This window comes from Lipotes vexillifer, unplaced genomic scaffold (assembly GCF_000442215.2).
Source record: "Lipotes vexillifer unplaced genomic scaffold, Lipotes_vexillifer_v1.1 scaffold276, whole genome shotgun sequence".
NCBI lineage: Eukaryota > Metazoa > Chordata > Mammalia > Artiodactyla > Lipotidae > Lipotes > Lipotes vexillifer.
This window is the reverse complement of record NW_006782461.1, coordinates 121,980-147,392: the sequence shown is the minus strand read 5'-3', so window position 1 is coordinate 147,392 and position 25,413 is coordinate 121,980. Positions and strand designations below refer to the sequence as shown.

Genomic DNA, 25,413 nt, shown 5'->3' with positions numbered 1-25,413 from the left:
GATGGGAAAAAAGAGCACGATGAGAATGTAGTAAAAGCATTTGTCCAGAAGTATTGTATGTAGGTCATGTTTGCTCCCAATTCTTGGCCAGTGTAAGGCACATGCAAGTCACGAAGCTCATGTCAATGGGGCAGGGAAGTAAATACCCCTGCCCCCACCTCCCGAGGGCGGAGCAGCAACCATTTATGTATAATAAAACAATTTACCAGGTAGCTTTCCCCCCCCACCTACTTGGGCTCTTCCACTTCCACTTTCCCAACCAATTTCTCATTGTTAATTAGAATTCAGGTCAGAATAGCAGTTCCCCTATTTCCTTCCTCTGTACTCTGGGAAAGGAACTTATCAGTAGGAAAGAACTTACCAAATAGTCTATTTTAGTTGAATAAGAAGTTTAGAAGATCAAGTCCCACATCACTACTAATTTTGTGACATGCAGAAGGAAGACATCCTCATCTAAGTCCTTTCTTTGTCTGGATGGTCTGAAAATTCACACTCTCAGGCAGGAGAACTTCCTGTACGTTTTCTTGACATGGAGAGTAAAGTTGCTTCCCCTCCTAGGAGCTGTGTACCTTTTAAGTAAGGAATTCCTCTTAATGCCTCATCAATGTTCCATGACTACAGGGTACTATTTCTTTTCTATGAAGGATAGATCTATCTCTCGGTGAAGACAGGCCCGCAAAGGCCTTCTCCTCTCTTCCTACATATAACCTTCCTCTCTTTTCTGTTACTTGAGGCTTCCCTTCAACAATACCAGATCTGTTTACGTCCTGCTGTCCTTTTATAATGAGATCTTCCAATCTACCTAGAGGTTCTGCACACTTTCTGAGAACCTATAGTATAGTAAAGTATTCCTCAAATATAAATAATGACATTTACATTAGTAGACACAGAGTGGCACTTTCTTCTGATATGGTATAAAAAAAATACTGCATTCCCTAAAGATCACTATAACAATCCCCTCAATTTCCACACTTCTTAGTTAGGGCTGAGATTCCAGATAGGATTCTTCTATCTGTGTCTCCACCTGGTAACTACTGGGCTAATTACTACAGAAACTGCCTGTTTCTCCAGGGCTCTAGGGGAGGTAAAAGGCACATACAGATATAATACAAATCATGACATAGGGGTGAACAAAGTACAAAATGTGGAGCGACTCACACAAATTTCTTAAGAAGTAATGAGAAAAACTTGGTTGTGTGTTTGCCAAGTGACGGGTGGTAAGGCCGTTAGAGTGCAAAAGGTTGAAAACAAGCAAGTTGCCCAGATCACTAACATGTGATTAGTTTGCCAGGATGGGCTGGCAGGTCTGTGGTTTACAGGAGTCTAAAGCTAGCTTAAAGAGCTAGGGGCTGAGCAATCCTGCCCTTGATGAGGAAGTGAGAATCCACAGGCTGCACAGGGAAATGTCCTCTTAATTCAAAGCGGACCAAATTTCACTTAAAATCTCCACTGTGTTCCTGTGCATCTTTGGGAGATTTGAAATAAATAGAAGGACTTTAGTTCTGCTGTCCTCTCACTCTCCTACACAGTTCTCAATGAAGGCTACAAATTGTGTGTGTGTGTGTATTTTTTTTTTTTAAGCTACAAATATTTTTACTACACCCTTTGCTAACTTCTTTAGTCTTAAAACTTATTCCACTTTGGGCACATCTTCTAGGCCAGAATGCTGTCTGGCACATCTTCCTCCACTGTGTATGAGTTTTGATTTTGCTTAAGTCACACAGCTACAGCAGCATGCTGTCTAGAAATAGTGTGTGTTGGTATTTAAGCTGAACAGCCCTGGTCTCTATTTATGACACTCCCTTTTGACTCCTACTCTTTGATTCCAATAGTGTACTGAAAAGAAAACTCAGCCCTTGAATTAAAAAATGAACAGGCTAGATAGGAACAAGGCCTTTAATATTTAGTATATAACCTCTTCTATGCTAACTTCAAAGAGAGGGGAAAAAAGTTTAATGTCCCATCTTCTGCTACCTATTTTTAAATACTGATGAAAAACAGAAACCGAACACCTCCCTATTCAGTTTCTCACAGGTGCTACCAACAATGGAGCAATATTATGTACTATTATCCAAGGAGGAAGACTGTTTCACAAATCACAGGAAATAAATTTGTGGTTTAAGCCTCTATGAGCTTTTGCTCTAACTGCTGATACAGATAGTATCTGGCCCCTAAAAACAATGAGGTGCAGCTAGGAAAGAGAGCCTTTCAGATGTGACAGTGTGAAGATGCAGATGGGCTACATGTAGCAAGGAATGAAAATGGCCTTTGGATAGTAAAATGGCTAGTCTGGGAGCATTTTATATGGACCGAAACGCATACTTTCTACTTCGAATTGGAAATTCCCTTCATCACTATTTCTGTTGGTTTGAGGCTCAAGTTATTTTGATGCAGGTCGGTTAATTAGCCCCAAGCTCAGGGAAATTCATTAGATACCCCTTGGTTGAGTACTCTTCCTTCCAAGTTGACTTCGCAATATGTACTTTATTGAGTGCCCACTAATGCTTTAATTTTTATGATTTACTAAGTAATACTGATAAAATTTAAAAAATTAGAACATTACCTGGTGATCTTGGCATCCTATCAGGGACTAGTCCCTATCAGGGACTGTTGGGCAGTCACTTTTCATAATCACACATGGCTTCTCTGTGAAGCCAATACCCTAAATGAATATTTGCCACCTGCCTTTGGAGGACTTATGCAGGACCCAAATTCAGGGGCATATGGCATTTTGCATGTTTGCTTAGATTCATTTTATTTAGGGCCATGATCTGTCCCCTTCAAATGATCAAATATGTTTGGTAATTTACAAGTTATTCTTATATATCCAAATGAGCAAAGACTTAGGCTACCTGAGATCAGAGAATTTTAGAGCTGGTTAGTACACTGTAGGTCATTTAATCCAACTCTCTGATTTTATGGAGGGAGAAATTGAGGCTCAGAGATTGGAGAAACTTGCCTAAGGCCATAAAAATAACTAGTAAGAGAGGTGGCTTTCAAACCCGGCACTAGTAACTTCCTAGTCCAGTGTACTTTTCACTATTACATGATGCATACCATTATTAATATTATTATTTTTTGGAGGGGGTGAGGGAAAGAAAGAAAGAAAAAGAAACTATACCTGTAAAAATACACCATATTACTATTCATTACCTCTGGCCAAATGTTACAAGCATAGGTTACACATTCCCCTATACTTCTCTCTTGATTTCCTAAAGAAGGCAACTGTGAAAGACACCTGTTTTAATTTTTTTAGATTGAAGTGCACGCTTTGCAGAAACTCTTGCAACCCTACTCATAACCTGTTACTGCACCCCTACTAAAAGAAACATAGAATTTAGTTAGATGACCCAAAGCCTGTTCATTCACCACTGGAAAAAATAAAGTAGGGATGGAAGCAGACACTTTATATTAATATAGGTTGGTTGAAAAGAAATCTAGGTTGCTTATGAATCAATGTTGTATATAGTTTAAGTAAATTATATTTTAATAACTTAGCTCTGAGAAGCTATAAGCTATAGCACTGCATAAATTACAGAAGTACACTAAAGTTTATTATAATGCCTTCAGGTTTCAGGCTGTGAGACCACATTATTAGAGAGACTTGGGACTTCTCTGGTGGTGCAGTGGTTAAGAATCCGCCTGCCAATGCAGGAGACACGGGTTCGAGCCCTGGTCCGGGAAGATCCCACATGCCACAGAGCAACAAAGCCCGTGCACCACAACTTCTGAACCTGTGCTCTAGAGCCCGTGAGCCACAACTACTGAGCACACGTGCCACAACTACTGAGCCTGTGTGCCGCAACGACTGAAGCCTGTGCGCCTAGAGCCCATGCTCTGCAACAAGAGAAGCCACTGCAATGAGAAGCCCGTGCACTGCAACAAAGAGTAGCCCCCGCTCGCCGCAACTAGAAGAAGCCCGCGCACAGCAACGAAGACCCAACACAGCCAAAAATAAATAAATTAATAAAATAAATAAATTAAAAAAAAAATAGAGACTCGTCATAATGAAGGCCTCCCGGTACTTCTAAAGGTACCATCTGTGACTGTGGTCTACGAGAGAACTGCCTTTTAAGGAATCTTACGTAATGGCACGTCATGATGTGGCATCCCCCACCGCAACACACACACATTTTAACGTTACTGGGCTGTAACACAATAAAGATTTTATCAAAATTTAGAAGGAAAGGGGACTTCACACTTATTGACTACCTACCACCTCAAACACTAGGCTGTGTACTTTTCATATATTATTAACTATGGGTTAATTCAATCCCCATAATCCTGGAAAATATTATCATCTTATTTTTACAGATGGGAAAATAAGACTCAAAGAAATTAGGTGGTTTATCTAAGATCACATAGTTTATAACACAAAGACCTGAGACCTGAAACCAAGAGTGCCTGATTCTAAAGCCCCTGGACTTTCCTATATGCCATGTTGCCATCACTCAAAAAATTTTGAGTAAAAGCTGCTCTTTAGCTTCCCAGGAACTTCCTTAGTAAATCACGTCACTTTCTCACTACTTCTCCACTATGGGTCTAAAACTGTGTTGGGCTTGATTCGTCCATCCATTCATCCACCCACCTACACATCACCAAATAGATATCAGGTGCCTGCTATGTCCCAGGCATTATGCTAGGCACTAGGATACACTGATAAGTGAAAAAAAGGTCCTCAAGTCCTTTGGAATAGAGAAAAGAGTCACTAATTAAACAGTCATGCAAATAACTGTAAAATTACAACTGTGTTAAGGATTATGATGGATTAAGAGTTAGTAGTTCTGGGTCTGAAATTCAACATGGTACCACTGTACTGTCTAACAGGTCTCTGACTCAGTCTGGAGGATCAAGGAAGGTTTCTCTGGGGAAATGATTACTGAGAAGAGATCCGAAGAGTAAGTAAAATTAGGTGAAAAAGACTGTTCTAGATTGAGGGAAGACTATGTGCAAAGATCCTGTGATGAGGGAAAGTCCTGCCTATCTGAAGACACGAGACGGGAGCAGCCAGACTACACTGGGGCTTGTAGGCCAAATTAAGGATCTTGATTTTTATTCTAAGAGTAATGGGAGGCCACTGAACGGTTTTTAGAAGGGAGAGAACATGATCAGATTTACATTTTCTAAAAGCTCATGCTGAAATGGGGAGAACAGACTCAGAGGAAGAAAGAATGGCTACAGGAAGACCAGGCAGGAGGCTACTGAAGTAGTCTGGGCAAGGGATAATGGTATGTGAATATGCAGAAAGGCAAAAAAAGTGGAAATAAAGAGAAGTAGATGGATTCAAGATTTATTTAGAAGTATAAAAATGACAGAACTTAGTAACAGTTTCAATATGGGAAGTGAGAGAGAGGAAGATTTCAAAGATGACTCAGGAATCTGCCTTGCACAATTAGATGAGCACAGAATATTCAAAGAAAATCAAATGTGGTGGAAGAAGGAGAAAAGAAGTGAAATCATGGGTTCAGTTTTGGGTATGTTAAGTGTGAGATGGTTTTACAATATGTAAATAGCAATAAGATGAGCCCAGAGCTCAGAGGAAAAGTCTGGATTCGAAATATAAATTTCTGATTGTGTGAAAATATACAGTAAGCTGTGGGTACAGATGAAATCATTTGGGGAGAGAAAAGAAGACCTAGGATGGAGGCTTGAGGAATTCCAACATCTAGTGGATTAGTAGAAGAGGATAAACCTGTATAGGAGACTGAGAAAGAATAACCCACTGAGAAGGGAAGAAAACTGGGAGAATGCTGTCACAGAAGCCAAAGAAGGAGGAAGTGTTAAGAATAACAAAGTCACAAATAGTGATGAATAAGGCTGAGAGGTGAAGTAAAAGACAGACTTCTTTAAAAAGATAGTCTGCTAGGCTTAATAACATGATAATTATTACAGAGCTTCAGTGGTATGATGAGAGGGAATGATTAGTTGTCTGAATAGAAGTCACATTAGAGGGATGAGGAATGAGTGGCATATACTGTGGTGGTTATAAAACATTCACCATCCTGAAAAATAACCTCATGTGAGAAAGCAAAACTTATACAGAGACTACAAAAAATAGATCAAGGCAATCAGTTTTACTAATTCTTTAAATACTATAGAAATCTAGAATAAAGGAAGGCTCAAGGTGACTGGGTAACCTAGGGAAGTCTTCACAGAGGAGGAAAGCCTTAACCATTTTTTTTTTTAACATCTTTATTGGAGTATAACTGCTTTACAATGGTGTGTTAGTTTCTGCTTTATAACAAAGTGAACCAGTTATACATATACATATACATATATCCCCATATCTCTTCCCTCTTGCATCTCCATCCCTCCCACCCTCCCTATCCCACCCCTCTAAGTGGTCACAAAGCACTGAGCTGATTTCCCTGTGCTATGTGGCTGCTTCCCACTAGCTAGCTATTTTACATTTGGTAGTGTATATATGTCCATGCCACCCTCTCACTTCGTCCCAGTTTACCCTTCCCCCTCCCCGTGTCCTTAAGTCCATTCTCTAGTAGGTCTGCGTCTTTATTCCTGTCTTGCCCCTAGGTTCTTCATGACCATTTTTTTTTTTTTTTAGATTCCATATATATGTGTTAGCATACAGTATTTGTTTTTCTCTTTCTGACTTACTTCACTCTGTATGACAGACTCTAGGTCCATCCACCTCACTACAAATAACTCTATTTCATTTCTTTTTATGGCTGAGTAATATTCCATTGTATATGTGCCACATCTTCTTTATCCATTCATCTGTCGATGGACACAGGTTGCGTCCATGTCCTGGCTATTGTAAATAGAGCTGCAATGAACACTCTGGTACATGACTCTTTTTGAATTATGGTTTTCTCAGGGTGTATACCCAGTAGTGGGATTGCTGGGTTGTACGGTAGTTCTGTTTTTAGTTTTTTAAGGAACCACCATACTGTTCTCCATAGTGACTGTATCAATTTACATCCCCACCAACAGTGCAAGAGGGTTCCCTTTTCTCCACACCCTCTCCAGCATTTATTGTTTGTAGATTTTTTGATGATGGCCATTCCGACCAGTGTGAGGTGATACCTCATTGTAGTTTTGATTTGCATTTCTCTAATGATTAGTGATGTTGAGCATCTTTTCATGTGTTTGTTGGCAATCTGTCTGTCTTTGGAGAAATGTCTGTTTAGGTCTTCTGCCCATTTTTGGATTGGGTTGTTTATTTTTTTGATATTGAGCTGCATAAGCTGCTTGTAAATTTTGGAGATTAATCCTTTGTCAGGTGCTTCATTTACAAATATTTTCTCCCATTCTGAGGGTTGTCTTTTGGTCTTGTTTATGGTTTCCTTTGCTGTGCAACAGCTTTGAAGTTTCATTAGGTCCCATTTGTTTATTTTTGTTTTTATTTCCATTTCTCTAGGAGGTGGGTCAAAAAGGATCTTGCTGTGATTTATGTCAGAGTGTTCTTCCTATGTTTTCCTCTAAGAGTTTGATAGTGTCCGGTCTTACATTTAGGTCTCTAATCCATTTTGAGTTTATTTTTGTGTATGGTGTTAGGGAGTGTTCTAATTTCATTCTTTTACATGTAGCTGTCCAGTTTTCCCAGCAACACTTATTGAGGAGGCTGTCTTTTCTCCATTGTATATTCTTGCCTCCTTTATCAAAGATAAGGTGACCATATGTGCGTGGGTTTATCTCTGGGCTTTCTATCCTGTTCCATTGATCTATATGTCTGTTTTTGTGCCAGTACCATATTATCTTCATTACTGTAGCTTTGTAGTATAGTCTGAAGTCAGGGAGCCTGATTCCTCCAGCTCCGTTTTTCTTTCTCAAGATTGCTTTGGCTATTCGGGATCTTTTGTGTTTCCATACAAATTGTGAAATTTTTGGTTCTAGTTCTGTAAAAAATGCCAGTGGTAGTTTGATACGGATTGCATTGAATCTGTAGATTGCTTTGGGTAGTAGAGTCACTGTCACACTGTTGAGTCTTCCAATCCAAGAACTTGGTATATCTCTCCATCTATTTGTACCATCTTTAATTTCTTTCATCAGTGTCTTGTAATTTTCTGCATACAGGTCTTTAGTCTCCTTAGGTAGGTTTATTCCTAGATATTTTATTCTTTTTGTTGCAGTGGTAAATGGGAGTGTTTTCTTAATTTCACTTTCAGATTTTTCATCATTAGTGTATAGGAATGCCAGAGAGTTCTGTGCATTAATTTTGTATCCTGCTACTTTACCAAATTCATTGATTAGCTCTAGTAGTTTTCTGGTGTCATCTTTAAGATTCTCTATGTATAGTATCGTGTAATCTGCAGACAGTGACAGCTTTACTTCTTCTTTTCCGATTTGTATTCCTTTTATTTCTTTTTCTTCTCTGATTGTTGTGGCTAAAACTTCCAAAACTAGGTTGAATAAGCGTGGTGAGAGTGGACAACCTTGTCTTGCTCCTGATCTTAGTGGAAATGCTTTCAGTTTTTCACCACTGAGGACGATGTTGGCTGTGGGTTTGTCATACATGATCTTTATTATGTTGAGGAAAGTTCCCTCTATGCCTACTTTCTGGAGAGTTTTTATCATAAATGGGTGTTGAATTTTGTCAAAAGCTTTCTCTGCATCTATTGAGATGATCATATGGTTTTTCTCCTTCAATTTGTTAATACGGTGTATCACATTGATTTGCGTATATTGAAGAATCATTGCATTCTTGGGGTAAACCCCACTTGATCACGGTCTATGATCCTTTTAATGTGCTGTTGGATTCTGTTTGCTAGTACTTTGTTGAGGATTTTTGCATCTATGTTCATCAGTGATATTGGCCTGTAATTTTCATTCTTTTTCACGTCTTTGTCTGGTTTTGGTATCAGGGTGATAGTGGCCTCGTAGAATGAGTTTGGGGGTGTTCCTCCCTCTGCTGTATTTTGGAAGAGTTTGAGAAGGTTAGGTGCTAGCTCTTCTCTAAATGTTGGATAGAATTCGCCTGTGAAGACATCTGGTCCTGGACTTTTGTTTATTGGAAGATTTTTAATCACAGTTTCAATTTCAGTGCTTGTGATTTGTCTGTTCATATTTTCTATTTCTTCCTGGTTCAGTCTCAGAAGGTTGTGCGTTTCTAAGAATTTGTCCAGTTCTTCCAGGTTGTCCATTTTATTGGCATATAGTTGCTTGTAGTAATCTCTCATGATCTTTTGTATTTCTGCAGTGTCAGTTGTTACTTCTTCTTTTTCATTTCTAATTCGGTTGATTTGAGTCTTCTCCCTCTTTTTCTTGATGAGTCTGGCTAATGGTTTATCAATTTTGTTTATCTTCTCAAAGAACCAGCTTTTAGTTTTATTGATCTTTGCTATCGTTTCCTTCATTTCTTTTTCATTTATTTCTGATCTGATCTTTATGATTTTCTTTCTGCTAACTTTGGGGTTTTGTTTGTTCTTCTTTCTCTAATTGCTTTAGGTGTAAGGTTAGGTTATTGATTTGAGATGTTTCTTGTTTCTTAAGGTAGGATTGTATTGCTACAAACTTCCCTCTGAAAACTGCTTTAAGCAGAGTATTTTTTTTGCGGTACGGGGGCCTCTCACTGTTGTGGCCTCTCCCGTTGCGGAGCACAGGCTCCGGACGTGCAGGCTCAGCAGCCATGGCTCACGGGCCTAGCCACTCCGCGGTATGTGGGATCTTCCTGGGCCGGGGCATGAACCCGTGACCCCTGCATCGGCAGGCCGACTCTCAACCACTGCACCACCAGGGAAGCCCCAGAGTATTTTTAAGAAGTGCAAAACTGAATGACTGAAAGGTGTTCTACTTCGGGAAATTATGAGAGGAATACATGGTGTGTGTGTACTGGGGAAGGGAGGTGGAAGTGGGATAGGGTGGAGTGATACAAAAGCCAAGAGATACAGACACAGGCCTCTGTTTTGTGATGTAGGCTCAATATTGAATTATCTAAGATTGGATAATCTACGCCCTAGTCACTCTCATTTTTTTGCTGCTAACCTGTGGGCCTATTCATTTCTCATAATCGAATATACCAGAGGGTTGGTAGGGAAAAGAGGAAGTAAGAATCATAAATCAATTGTGTTGCTCATTGGTTTTGGATGATGCTGGTGTGAAAAGTGGGGATGTGTAAAACTGGTGGCTAAAATGTAATTTTATATCTGTGATTTTGAGGCAGAGTGATAGAGTGGAAGAGAACACAGACTTCAGAACCAGAGGGAATCAGGTTTGAATACGAGCTCTCTCACTTACCACCCATGTAGCCTTGGGAAATGTAATTGGTCTCTTTGCACCCCTATTTTCTATATGTAAAATGGGAGAAACAATGAGTTTCTTGTCAAGGCTGTTTTGTGACTTAGAGATGAGATGAAAGTGTTTACCTCATACTAACTGGAGGCTAATATTGTTGTTGTTGTTGTTGTTTTTTGGCCATGCCATGTGGCATGTGGGATCTTAGTTTCCTGACCTGGGGTTGAACCCGTGGCTCCCTGCAATGGAAGCGTGGAGTCTAAACCACTGTACCACCAGGGAAATCCCCTAATATTGTTTTGGTAACACTGTAATCTGAGAGAAGACAGGAAATACATTCAAAGAGATAACCTTATATACTAAGACGAGGTCATTTAATTTACTGGTAGGTCCTGATCTACATTTTCTTACTGGTGTTTATCTAGAGGCAAGTGAAAAATACAAGATGGCAAAGTTTAGGTGTGGGACCTTTTTTGAGATAAACATAATATATTTGTCTCACAGACTTTTACAATTAATGATATTAAATATATAACTATCCAATACATATTTAAAGAGTCAAATAAATATATTCTTATTCTATATGACTGCCAATTTTGTGAAGGAGAGAAGAGACAAAAAAGAAAAAAAGGAAAAAGGAAACAAGAAGAATAAAAACCAACTGTAGTTGAGGGGTAAAGAAAGAACAGAGGACAAGAAAGGCTAAAGAGAGCAGACAGACAGACAGACAGAGACAAGACAGGCAGAGCGAGAAGGTACGGTCAGAAGAGGACTGACCAAGTGGAGAATCCGCCCAGACTTCTTCGATCCCTGCATAGCCTTCCCCTCACTACTTCTATTTGATAGCCAAAGTACTCTAGGCTGCCTGCTGTTCCAAGCTAGCTCTTTCTTTGCCCGATCATGCCACTACTGCTATCTCTTGCCCAACATCTCCCCCACACTGCAGTCTCCTAATCAGTATTTGATAGGAGACTGGGCACATTGCTCTACAGCGCTCTAGGGCTCTCAGTAATTTAAAAAAACAAAACAAAACACACTTCCATTTGCATCTGCTTAACTGAGAAGGACACCCTATGATAGAAATGAGGGAGTATGCTTACAGAACATTGGGATCTTCTTTGGGAACACATTTTTAGAGGTGCCTTTGAGAAATGTTATCACTTTAAGAGATATAAAGAGTGAATAATATAATTTAAGAAAATATACCGAAGGATAAATGAAATTAAATCAAGGGAAAAACTGCAGACTCTGAGATGACTAACCCCAATTTATTTAATGTCTTTTCTTACTGTGTGCTGAGGGCTGTCTTCATTATCCCTCATGTAGAAGGGCTTGAGTGCTAATGGATAATTAATGACAAAGACTGGTACGTCGCCACAGTGCCTCACCAGGTACTTTTCATGTTCAGTGTGTAGATCAGCACCCCACTGTAATGAGAAAAAAGAAATTACCAAAGGAGAAGACAGAGCAGAAATATATAATGCAGGACCTAAAAATAACCTGTATCAGTGCCAAGGGCTTCTTCTCCCTGAGGATCAGGGATGCGTGGAGCTGTCTGCTGAGGTTACACAGACAAATAAACTAGAGGGAGATGTGTTAACAAGAGCATCCAAAGGCCTGGAATGATGAAAGCTGAAACTAGTCAACACTACGCTTTCTGTGCCCCATCTCAGGGAGCAGCATTTAGCAGATAAATAGCATCTGTAGTAAAACACAGTATGCTTTCCATGGTGTATAAGAGCTGATTCAGAATCACAATTTTTATTAATATTGCCAAGAGCTTCTTCTACAGTTACCGTCCCTAAGTTTCAGGAAATTAAATGATGAAAGATAATATTCCTAATATTGAGTCTATCTCTGGCTAGATGGCTTCTCCCAGTGACTTTTTTTTTTTTGATAGAAGAGTCAACTAATATATCAGATGCTCTCTGATGAATATTTAATAACACTGTTAATCTATTTATTCAGCAAATACTAATGTGCCTATTAAACCCCAAGTACCATGCTAGGTACTGGAAACTGGTATGAAAAACAAAATCCCTGAGTTCATGAAGCTTCCAGAATGGGAGACAAACAAACAAAAAATTATACAAAGAAGTCAGTTGATTATAAATATAACAAGCACAGGGCACTCATAACTTAAAGAGAGCATCTGACTTAACTGGGAATGGAGCCAGTGTAAGGAATAGTTTGAAGACAAAGGTTCTTTGTCTTAACATTATCTTACTATTCCCATTTGTCTGGCAATATCTTAATTATAGGAAAGAAGCACTGGCATAGGAATGAGGAGACTTGCTTCTAACATTATGTGCATGTCCACTGATAAATCATGTGGCTTTTCCAGACCTATGTCCTTACCCATAAAATAAAGGAGTTCTGGGAAAAAACAAAAACACACAAAACTCAGTGTTTTTCAAAGTGGATCACAAATCAGAAGCCTCTATAAAGTTCAACGGAAAAAGAAACGTGTTTAATGTGTTGCCTAAACTTATTTGATCACATAACCTCTTCTGTCTGTCAACTGTTAACATCATTCCGAATGTACTTTGGGAAACACTGAACTAGTTGATTTCTACACTGATATTCTATGATTACCAATCTTTCTAAGGAATTTCATCTTCCTAAACTTAGGGAACTTCTTTATAACCCTTTTGTCACTGCTATTCCAAATGATATGATTCTACTTCAAAATTATTTTTCATTCTAAATATTTCAATGAGGTTAGGCAAACATCAAAAAAAGCCAATGTACAGATATGCAAATACTACATACACACTGCTAGTAAGAGAAATAAGGTTATTTTAAAGGATTCTTAATGAAATCAGATAAATATGAGAAACATATTTCCATACATACATACGTGTGTGTGTGTGTGTATATGTGTGTGTATGTATATATGTATATATGTATATATATATATATATATATATATATAAATACTACCTTTGGAGTGAAGGTGAAGTTCTGGGATGCCTGCTTTAAGATCTCCACTGCCTCAGTATAAGAAATGCTGGAGAGAAACAGGGTAAAAGCAGAGAAAGGTTAATACAATGGCTGTTGTTAACTAGTGCATCTGAAAACTGTGAAAGACCTATTCTCATACAGTCTTTGAGATCACATCTGAGTATCAAATGATTGTAAAAATGATTATTGAGTAATCAGGAATTAAGGTTGACCTATGAGAGTCTGATCAGCATGAAGAGAAATGGCCATTCAATAATCCCACTCCTGATCCACTTGCAGTGTACACAGAGAAGCTAGTCACTTAAGCAAATAAAGATTTTCTCTGAATTCATGTTATGCTAATGCCCTAAAAGGTGTGAAATACTGAGGCTAAAAGAGCAAAACTCTCTCCCTAAAGCTGTCATTCATTCATCCAACATATACTGAGTGCTTACTATGTGCTAGGTATCATTCTAGGCACTGGAGATACAGTAAATAAAAACAAAGCCCCTGCCTTTATGGAGTCGCTATCCGTGTGTGTGTGTGTGTGTGTGTGTGTGTGTGTGTGTGTGTGTGTGTGTGTGTGTGTGTGTGTGTGTGTGTGTGTGTGTGTGTGTGTACACACACAATGGGGATAAGACAGATAAACAAATAAACAGAAATAAGCCAGGAAGCTATTGGTGCTATGAAGAAAAACAAGGCAAGATCAAAAGACAGAAGGTATTTGGGGGGTGCTATTTTAGATAAGATGGTCAAGAAAGGCCTTGCTGAATTGGTGACATTTGAACAGAAACCTGCATGAAGTCAGGAAATGAACCATATAAATACCTAAGGGAAAGTATTCCAGGTAAAAGGAACAGTGAGTACATAAGCCTGAAGTGAGGAACAGTTTGGCTCATTCAAAGAACAAAAAATTCACTGTAACTGAAGCATATTGAACAAGGAGAAGAATGCCAGAAAATTAGATTGGAAAGGTAGTCAGAGGTCAGATCCTATGAACTCTTTCAGGCCATCGTAAGGCTTTTGTAATATATTCTAGTATTGTACAACTGTTTAGGAAAAGTATCATTTTTGGTTACCTCAGTAAGAAACCATCATGCCTAACACAAGCCAAACCAAGAATTTGTTTTAACGGTTTGGATAGGTGATATATGCACATAGTTTTAAAAAAAAAATCAAGGTGAATAAAAGAGTATACATCTTTCTTCCATCCCTGTTCCACAGCTACCTAGTTCCTCTCCTCACACACAATTACTGTTATTGGTTTCTTGTGCATCCTTCCAGAGGGTTTTATGCATCTATAAGCAAATATTAATACTCAATCTCCCCTTTTTCACAGATGGCAGCCATAGCATACATATATCATACACACTCTTTTACACCTTTTCTTACTCAATAGTATACCTTGCAGATCTTTACATACCCGTACATGAAGAACTTCTTCACTTTTTGAGCTATTACATAACATTCCACTTTGTGGATGTATCCTAATTAGTTTAATCAGTCATCTATCGATGGATATGTCAGCTGTTTCCAATCTTTTGCTATTATAAATCATGACTACATATACCTAATTTATGCTCATACTGATTTTGCACATGGGAAAAATGGAATTGTTGGATTCAAGAGTATTTGCATTTGCAGTTTTCATAATTTTGAAAGACACCACCAAAGATATCGTTCCCCTTTTACAGGGTGATTCCAATTTATGCCCACCAACAGTATGTGAAAATGTCAGTTTCTCTATGTCCTCTGCAACAGTATTCTGCATGATTAAAAACAAAAATCTACGGGCTTCCCTGGTGGCGCAGTGGTTGAGAGCCCGCCTGCCGATGCAGGGGAAACGGGTTCGTGCCCCGGTCCGGGAGGATCCCGCGTGCCGCGGAGCGGCTGGGCCCGTGAGCCATGGCCGTTGAGCCTGCGCGTCCGGAGCCTGTGCTCCGCAGCGGGAGAGGCCACAACAGTGAGAGGCCCACATACCGCAAAAAACAAAACAAAACAAAACAAAACAAAAATCTACAAACTTTCTGAAGGACTCTGAGTTAAAAAATAACCTAACAAACTTATTCTCTGAAGCAAAAATGAAGTTCACATCTATAATAACTAACTGGAAAGAGTTGTGTCATAGAGTACAAATAAAGCCCCCAAAATTATGTTTTGAGTGATAGGTTTTTTAGAAGATGGAAATTCTATTCAAACTAAAATCTAGTATTAAATAACAGATAATTTCTAAGGTAAGAATGGTGTTGGTGTTGATAGTATTAATAATTTTTAAATGAGCATTTTACAGAAGGGAAACTGAAGCTTAGAGAGGATCAATAACTGGCCAAAAATCACTCATGTAAGGAAGAAGTAAACCTTGATGTGCTGACTCCAGAGTCTAAGCTTTTAACTGCTGAGATAATGCCTAAACCACTTGGAGTTTCATATGTTCTATCAAAATAAAAGATAAAGGGCTCTGGGTTCTCCCTTTGGCTCTACCGCTTAGTAACTATGTAAATCACTTCACCTCAATGAAAGCATTTTATAAATTTCTGTATTTTATACAAAACTCTAAAAATACAAACATTAAAAAATTAAGTATTTGTACTTATAAAATAAGGAGACTGGGCTATATTAAGCTCTTGTCTGCTTAGAAATTCTATTGTTCTAGTCCATCAATTACTTGATATGATCTACTCATTATACTGAGAAATATAAGAGCAGTCAAAATGGGAAGCACTAGAATTTTGTGCCATTGATACGTTACAGTTACATTATTAAGAAAAAAAGGACTCTCATGTCTAAATATCTCTTGTTATTCTAGATGTTTTGCCCCACACTCCTCCCATACCTTAAGTTGAGGCAGAACTTTCAAGTTCAAATTACAGTCCTGACACTGGATATCCTTAATGGCCTTCATCAACTCTCTACTAACTTTTCTTGGTATGTACAGGGAATAATATTTCTTCTCCTTCACAGAAACTATTTCCAAAGTGCTTTGAGGAAAGGAGAAGATATTGTGATATTGTGTGATACAATATCAAACTACCTTCATATTTCAAATTTTCTGTTGTTGAATGAAGAAAATTATTCTGAAACTGTTGGAGTACAACTGCTAAGTTACAGAGATTATTATTAGCATTCTTTGCCTCAAATTCACACAAATAAATGCCGAGCAAATAAAAAGCTAAGTACTCAATATTTTTAAAGCCTTAATACTATAACGGAAATGTAAAATAAGTGTGTTCTATTTCTGCTTGATAAAGGCTAAATTCAAAGACTACACAAGTCCTTTAAATAATATACTTTCATATAAAACAATTATAACAAGAACACTGAAATCTATTCAAAAGAATACAAGTCATATGGTATCTTGCGTGTGGGTGTGGACATGTATGCATGTGTATCTCGGAATGCATCTTGATTCTAATTCATCATGCTTAGGTCTACTCTCATATTCTCTCATGGCTTTTAAAATCTCTGGTTTCAAAGTCTACAAACCCCCTCCATCTCTGGTACCCTCCACCCTGAGAATCCTCAGCATCATGTAATTTACGTACACCCTCTGGTGTTCAGTCCCCTTTGTTTCTAGCTCCTGGAACTTCTCATATATTCTAGTGAACTCAACAATGCATTTAAAAGGATTTAATAATATTTTAACTAGCATTTTTAGATATTTTGTAGCAGGAGGGTTTTCATGTTATCTAGTCTTTGACATATTGCTTAAGCAGCATTTGAACATTTCAACAAAATAAGACAGACAAGTTATCACTTCATAGATGAGAAAACTGAAGCTCAGAAAGGTTAAAGATTTACTATTAGTCAAATTTGTAGTTGTAATTAAATAATTATTCGTGCAAATATTTAACTATTCATCTTTTTCTCTAGATGCTAAACTCCATAAAAGGACTAATCCATGCCTATTTTCACTACTGAATCCTCAATGACTAGCACAGTGCCTAACTCATAGAAGGTAGTCGATAAATATTTGTTGAAAAATATGCATTCACTCATTAATGGCTAATAAGTGGTAGAGCCAGGACTAGAATCCAGGTCCTCTGAAACATAGTTCACTATACCCAGTGCATAAGTAAAACAAACAAGCCTCTGACCATGCGGAGGTGACAACACCAAAAAAAAAAAAAAAAAAAAAAAAAAAAATCACACATATAAATTTAATCTACAACTATGATTCGTGCTGTGTGGAATGGATGATGGTAATAGCAATGACTGATATGGCACAGCCCATGTTCCCATCCTCAGTATTTTACAGACATGGATTCTGAAGCACAACAGTTAGATGATACATAAGGGTCAAATGACAGTGGGGGAGCTACAACTACTCTAGCATTAATTCCAGTGCCCTTTCAGATATATGAAGTACACTGGTTGAAAGCATGAGCTTTGAAATCAGATGACCGTGAGTTTGAATCCCCACTTCATCTTTTACTCGCCTAATACCTTTTGAGTTGATTCTTCATCTACAGAAGGGCAACAATAACTACTCACAGAGTTGTTGTGAAGATACAATGAAATACAATGTATTTAAAGTTTATCGCTGTCTGGCACATAGTAAATATTCAATAAATGGTGGATATTTTCCCCCAATCTTAGATCTTATTCATTAGATAGAAGCTGGATAACTTCTCTTAAGATCTCCCTAGTTTTCTGTTACCAGTACAGATTCCTTGGGATGCCTAATTTACTTCTTTCCTTACCTACTTAATTACAACTTTTATCAATATGCTTATATCCATAACTCTCCTGTAGACTCCAGGCCCATACAAACTGCCTACCCAACATCTAACTGGATGTCTGAAAAGTATCTCAATCTTAACATGACACCTCATGATGATGAGCCTGATATCACCCCTCACTCTCCACACACCCACACTACTCTATGACTTCCCCCATCTCTGTTAATAGCAACTCCATTTCTATAGCTGTGTAAGTCAAAAGGCTTGAAGTCACTCTTAACTCTCCTTCTCTCTCTTTTTCACTCTCAGTAAATCCTGTTTGCTGTATCTTTAAAATATATCCAGAATAGGACAATTTCGCCTACCTCCATTGTCACAATCCTGGTCTGTGATGGTTAATTTTATGTATCAAGTTGGCTGGGCTACAGTACTCAGATATTTGGTCAAACATTCAGGATATTTCTGAGATGGTGTTTTTTTGGATGAGGTTAACATTTAAATCAGTGGATCCTGAGTAAAGAAGATTACCCTCCATAACAACATCCAACCAGCTGAAGGCCTTGCTAGAGCAAAGACTGGCCTCCTCCAAGAAAGAAGGAATCTGCCAGCAGACTGCCTTTGACTTGGCTGTTCCTTGAGTCTCCAGCCTGCTGGACCACTCCAACAGATTTTTAACTTGCCCAGCCTCTACAATTGTGTGAGCTAATTCCTTAAAATAAATCTTCATATACACACATCGTGTTGGTCTTGTTTCTCTGGAGAACCCTGACTTATACAAGGTTCAAACCACCATCTACTTGCACCTAGGTGACTGTAATAATCTCCTACTTGCTTTGCTGCTCTCACTCTTGTCCTACTACAGCCAATTCTCAACAGATAGCCAGAGTGATCCTATTAAACCCAATTGAGATCTTGTCAGATCTCTGCACAGAACCCTTCAATAGCTTCCCCACCTCACCCAAGTAAAAATCCAAACTCTTCACAGTGCCCTACAAGGCCCCACCTGATTTCCCTACCTCCCTCATCCTTTCTTACTTTATCTTCTTATCCTCTTCCCTTACTCACTCTTCACTATTACTTGTCAGGCATGCTCCAACCTCAGGGTCTTTGTACTTGTTATTCCCTCTGCCTGGAATATTCTTTTCCCACTTACCCATATAACTAGTTCTCTTACTTTAATTTCTTGAGATCTTTACTGAAAAATCATCTCAGTGAGATCTTCCCTGCCGTGCTATCTAAAATTTCTACCTCCTCATTCTTCCTTTGTCTTATCTTCTTTCTCTTCTCTGGTTTTTTCCCCCATAAGTATTACTCATTTTCACAGACTATATGTTTCACTTATTTATCTTGTCTCTTGGCTATTATTACCTCCACCAGAAATATACGCTCAGTGAAGGCATGGAATTTTATCTGCTTTGTCCACTATTTTTAAACAGTTTTTAGATTTTAGGACAATGCCTGGCACATAGTAAACATTCAATATACATTTAAGTGAAAGGAAAAGTCTCAAAAGCCTTCACTTGTACTTCATTGCCCTTCGATTCTCTATCACAGGGCTCCTATTTCCTCCTTTTCTGATCCCACAGCTGCTGCCTTGTTATTGGGTCAGGCTCAACGACTCATCATTTTTAACTGGTGGCCTGTAGGTCTAGGCTGATACCTGATATTCTCAGCTAAGTCTGCCAAGTTTTTCTTATTCCCCTTCTCAAGGACAGGTTGAATTCTTTATTCTCTTAGAAGAAACACTTCCTAAACTTAAGATAGCAAGGGAAAAATGATACTAACTTATGTTCAGAGACAATTTTCTTTTCTTCAGATTATCAAACTTACTTCCTCTACACATTGTAAATACTCTGAATACTAAGTCTTATATGAATTATTTGTACTGCATATAAGAAGCTGCTTGTTGTTTTTTCCATATCAAGTACGTGTTTCATAATAAACTGTGAAAAGAACAGCCTATCTGATTAATATGGTTGGTTGAATAAACAACCAGTCCAATATCAAGTTCAACTTGAACAGGATTGTAGTGGAAATGAAGCAATAATGTATGTGCTACATTTAAAACACAGATCTTTAGGTTTTAAAATAGTGGCTAAAAAAACAATTCAGAATATATTTTCAAATTTTAGCAAGCGAAGGTAAAGAAAAAGAAGGAAGACTGAAATAAGAGAAAAACAGAGGGGCAGACATTACATGTATCTATCTTAAAAGCATGTTTTTTAATCAAGCCAGATTTTGATTACTAAAGAATTAGTCTGAATTGTAGGAATATAGTTAATAATTACTACGAACATTATCTTGCTATGATTTATTCATTTATTTATTCATGAAACACTGGTTATCAACTATGAACCAGACATAAGAGCTATAAAAATAATTAAAATACGGGTTTTCCTTGAGTCTAGGGAGTGTGATAAGCAGATATACAAACAAAAAAATTTAATACAGTGTGATAAATACGATGATAAATTATGAATAAAGTTCAGAGAAAGTATAAATCTACTTACATTAGAAAGTTGTTTTTTAGCATATGTTCTAATCTGTCCTTGGTAAGAAAAGAGAAAAAAGAAAATTTATTAAATGTAATTATATTCCTTACATGTAATTAACATATTTAAAGGGCTTCATCCACAAAGCGAATTACCTTTTGGCCAGGAGCTATGAATTTGTGACAGAGTTCAACATCTTCAGGACAATTTGAGAGAACTGTCATTGTTGTAGTCTTGAAGAGGCCCTCCATAACCTAAGAGAAATGATACAGAATTGCCTGATATGTAAGCTTTATGAAAAACCTGTTTAGGGCCCTGTAAGGACTTCTCTCCAGGTTTCAATGGCTATAAATCCATTAGGCCTCTTACTTCCTGAATATACTACAGCAAGTTAATTCAGTTCCAGATTGATTAGAGGGGGCATCACAACTTCTCAGAGAAGGTCAAAAAAAAAAGAAAGAACAATGTCTGAACCTTCTGTTAACAGTTTCAATACTGGTATTGAAGTGGGCTGTCAACTGAACAGCTAAAACAAACTGATGCCTCTCTAAATTTCAGTATATTCACTTGTAGAGTTAGGACAGTTAACAGTACCTAGCTTACAGGATTGTTGTGAGAATTATATGAGATAATCCATGTATAAGACCTAGCTTAGTGCCCAGCTCAGAGAAGCACGCAACAAACATCAGTTGTGAAGAGTGGAACGTTTTGAAAAGTGCTTCATTCAGTCATTGGTAAATGAAAATAAACTTTAAGATTAGAGAAGCAATGAGATCTATCTACATCTAAATACATACATTTTTGCTTTGCTAAAGTATAAAGTAACGACACAAACCAGTGTATAAGAATTCGTTCTACCAGGGGTGTCCATAAAAGTCTCATGGGAAAAACTTGTTCTCAGAAGAAAAAAGTGACTGGAATGAAAAATATTTCTAAAATATTTTTAATCCAAACTAAAATTTTTGTTTTGATGTCAATGAAATCATCTTGTGATTTCCAGATGTGTCCTCATAAAGACACATACATGAATTAAGACCAGGCTGCCCCACAGGCATGTATCTTCCTTTCCTCTCTGAATCACTGGATACCCTATCCAACACTGGAAACACAGTGGGGCATTATCGTCTCAGTAATTTAACATGGTCAGATATAGGAAAGAACTTAATTATCAAGTGACAACCAGACAGATTTATGTACATATATAAAATATTTTTTATTTCTTTTTATATATACTTTGTAGTTTTATATTATACATACATTTTGTAGAGAAGTAAGGAATAACTTGATGAAAGAGCAAAAGGAGGCTAAAGATGTTTTGCCTTGAGGCTATAACCACCTTCAATCTAGCAGTGAGATAAAGAAATCACTAAGTAACTGAATGATTTATGAAGCGTTATATCCCTCAATCACTGCAAAAAGCCAATGTATATTGAGAGGGAAAAAGAACAGGTAGATTGGATAGTATGCTTGCATTGTTGAGGGACACAATGCACAATTGGTAAGATGAAGACTTCAACAACTGGGGCCGTTAAAGCAGTGTCTTTCGTGGGCAGAACATCTCCATTTGAAGAAGGATATCACTGGCTTTCCTAACCTTGACTTTCAGACTACACTCTATAAATATATTTATAATAAAACAGAAACTTAACTGAAGGGTTAACATAACCCTCATGTTTTTAAAAATATATTTCTCAATAGCACTAAAATAATAATATTTAATTGCTTATACCTCATAAGAGGAAAATATCCTGTTACAATATTCTGATTTAATATTTAAGAGACTGCTCTTCATCAAGATAATAATTTCCACAGAATTCAATTTATCAAAGGGAGAAAACTGAGAGAAGCAGGAGTTTATTTTTGGGAAGAATATACCTTTTTCTTCTGTCTTTAGGAAAAAGTTTATATTCCAATTAATTAAACTATTCGATAGTGTACGCCCTGAGTACCACTCAGTGGAGGACCAAATAAATAAGAACTACTCAGTTACAGAATACATAATTATAGAGCAAAGATTATAATGTTCAATATATTATCTTTATAATTTTTCCCTCTGGTATTACATTGGGCAGCGGAGACAGGGACAAGGCAGAAACAGGAGGTAAAACGTGTGGTTCCATTCTTTACAATACTCTCCTTGCCTGAGTGAAAGAATAATAAAGAATTGGGTGGTGAGCTCAAACTGAAAGCTGATTAAGGAATTTTACTGACTGAGGCTCAGGTGCTGAATCCCTAAATCTAGAAAGGGATTAACTCAACAGTGTTCCTATTGACATTTTTGGCCAGATAATTCTTTGCTGGTGGGGAGGGGGCTGTGCATTGCAGGATACTGAACAACATCCCTAGCCTTTACCCACTAGATGCCAGTAGCAACCCGTCTTCCCTACTCCCCCACCCACTCCCTAGTAGGGACACCAAAAATATCCCCTGGGGTACACTGGTCTAGAGAAATCAGTGGGAGATGTTAAAGGGGTATATGCAAGTGGACACTGTGGTGTGTGGCCACAACATCCCTTTAGGACCAAGATCTTTATCCGCGAGGAACAGTAACTGCTGATGGCACATAGTTGGGTCCCTCTTCAGGAACTGCCCAGGCCAGGAGGACTGCCTTACCCAAGGTTACACCCCTTCCCAAGCTAGCCCGTATCCAATGACTGGCTCACAGGAGGAGGCACTTGCCCTCCTCTGGGACAAATATGAAAGACCATTCTAGCTCCAAAGTTTCTCACGGAATTGGCTAAGGTAACTGTTTGTAAATGCATCACAGTTTAACTTGTCCCTCTGCCCAATGCTGCTTTCTTCCTTTCCTCACAGATATTTCTCTTGAGAGCATTCCCCAGTAATACCTGCACACAAATCTCTGCTTTAGGGTTTATTTACTAGGAAATCCAACCTAAGACAGGATAATAAAATTGTTGACTCCATTATATTTGGGAGTATACATGGTATTTCTGTTTTAAGTGGAATTGGGTCATTTACTGGGTGAATAAGAGTAGAATGAAAGAAGTAAGAGTTGATGAAAATTGCTAAAATAAACATCCGGTAATTAGAATTCCAAACTAAGATATTAACCAAAATGGTAGTGGATAGAGAATTCATAACAACAGTTAACACATTCTGGGTACTTACTAAGTGTCATGAACTATGCTAAGTACCTTATATATATTATCTGTCTAATCCTATGAATTAACCTATGAAATAGGAATTATTATTCCCATTTTATAGATAAGAAAACTGAGGCTCAGAGAAATTAAGTCCCATGTCTTAGGTCACATAGCCAGTAAGTGATGGAGCTAAGAATCAAATCCTGGTCCATCCATCTCCAGACTTGTGTGCTCTATATGGATTTATGGCCACAGCCTCCTGAAAAGGCTTCCACCCCTATTTTTATCTCCCTCTAAATCATTTTTCATAATGTTGCTAGAGAGATAATTCTAAAATATAACTCTGACCATGGCCTTTCCCAGCTGAGAACTTTCTCCTTTATCTTTTGGATTAAGTTCAAACTCCTCAGCATGGCATTTAAATACAGTCTTTCTTTCATGAGCTGACTCTTGACTATATCTCCAGCTTCATCCCTGTCCCAGAGCTCTGACAGCTCCTGTGGATGCTTTCTAATACTACAGCTATAGACATGTTTCTCTAACTATAAAGACGTTTTGTTTATTTGCCTAGCAAATATCAAGAGCTACTATTTACTAAGCCTGCTTTGTGCCAGATCCCATACTGGATGCTTTACATTACACATACATAATCTTTCATTCACTTCTCACAATAACCTAATGAAATAGCTACTATTATTCTCATTTTATAGCTGAGGAAGCTAAAGATCACTAGATGTCACTTAGGTAACATCATAACAAAGTTAATGGCAGAGCTTGGACATGAACTTAAAGCTGTTTGACTCCTGTACTTTAAAAACTATTACACTAACAGCATTCAGTAGATGTTTATTAATTAGTTCTCCATCTTCTTCATTCTATGAACACCTGTAAGGCACAGATGTCAGAGGTAAAAATGTATACAGAAGCATGTTAATGTCACAGATGCCTGATATTTAGAAACTATTTTAAAACTTGAGTACCTACCTGCATGAGATCTTGAAGGCTCTCAAGAAAAGAAATCTCTGCTTCTACCATATAAAACTCTGCCAGGTGTCTCCGGCTCTGAGAATTCTCTGCTCGGAATGTTGGACCAAAGGTAAACACTTGAGTAAAAGCTCTGCAATTCAAGATTAACAGTGCAAAAATAGGATTCACATGATTAATTTTAACATCCAATGACTGGCTCACAGGAGGAGGCACTTGCCCTCCTCTGGGACAAATATGAAAGACCATTCTAGCTCCAAAGTTTCTCACGGAATTGGCTAAGGTAACTGTTTGTAAATGCATCACAGTTTAACTTGTCCCTCTGCCCAATGCTGCTTTCTTCCTTTCCTCACAGATATTTCTCTTGAGAGCATTCCCCAGTAATACCTGCACACAAATCTCTGCTTTAGGGTTTATTTACTAGGAAATCCAACCTAAGACAGGATAATAAAATTGTTGACTCCATTATATTTGGGAGTATACATGGTATTTCTGTTTTAAGTGGAATTGGGTCATTTACTGGGTGAATAAGAGTAGAATGAAAGAAGTAAGAGTTGATGAAAATTGCTAAAATAAACATCCGGTAATTAGAATTCCAAACTAAGATATTAACCAAAATGGTAGTGGATAGAGAATTCATAACAACAGTTAACACATTCTGGGTACTTACTAAGTGTCATGAACTATGCTAAGTACCTTATATATATTATCTGTCTAATCCTATGAATTAACCTATGAAATAGGAATTATTATTCCCATTTTATAGATAAGAAAACTGAGGCTCAGAGAAATTAAGTCCCATGTCTTAGGTCACATAGCCAGTAAGTGATGGAGCTAAGAATCAAATCCTGGTCCATCCATCTCCAGACTTGTGTGCTCTATATGGATTTATGGCCACAGCCTCCTGAAAAGGCTTCCACCCCTATTTTTATCTCCCTCTAAATCATTTTTCATAATGTTGCTAGAGAGATAATTCTAAAATATAACTCTGACCATGGCCTTTCCCAGCTGAGAACTTTC

At 37.9% G+C, this 25,413-nt stretch overlaps 1 protein-coding gene across 3 annotated transcripts in view; it reads right to left on the bottom strand.

Moving 5' to 3' along the window:
* Positions 1-25,413, bottom strand: part of NARS2 (asparaginyl-tRNA synthetase 2, mitochondrial) — a 139,679-nt gene that overhangs the window by 10,006 nt on the left and 104,260 nt on the right. For all 3 annotated transcript variants that reach the window (XM_007455291.1, XM_007455290.1, XM_007455292.1), the window contains 4 exons: positions 20,461-20,559; positions 20,324-20,361; positions 13,135-13,201; positions 11,481-11,618 (listed from right to left, as the gene is read on the bottom strand). In XM_007455291.1, the coding sequence (XP_007455353.1) occupies positions 11,481-11,618; positions 13,135-13,201; positions 20,324-20,361; positions 20,461-20,559 (342 nt within the window). The remainder of the gene's footprint in view (positions 1-11,480; positions 11,619-13,134; positions 13,202-20,323; positions 20,362-20,460; positions 20,560-25,413) is intronic.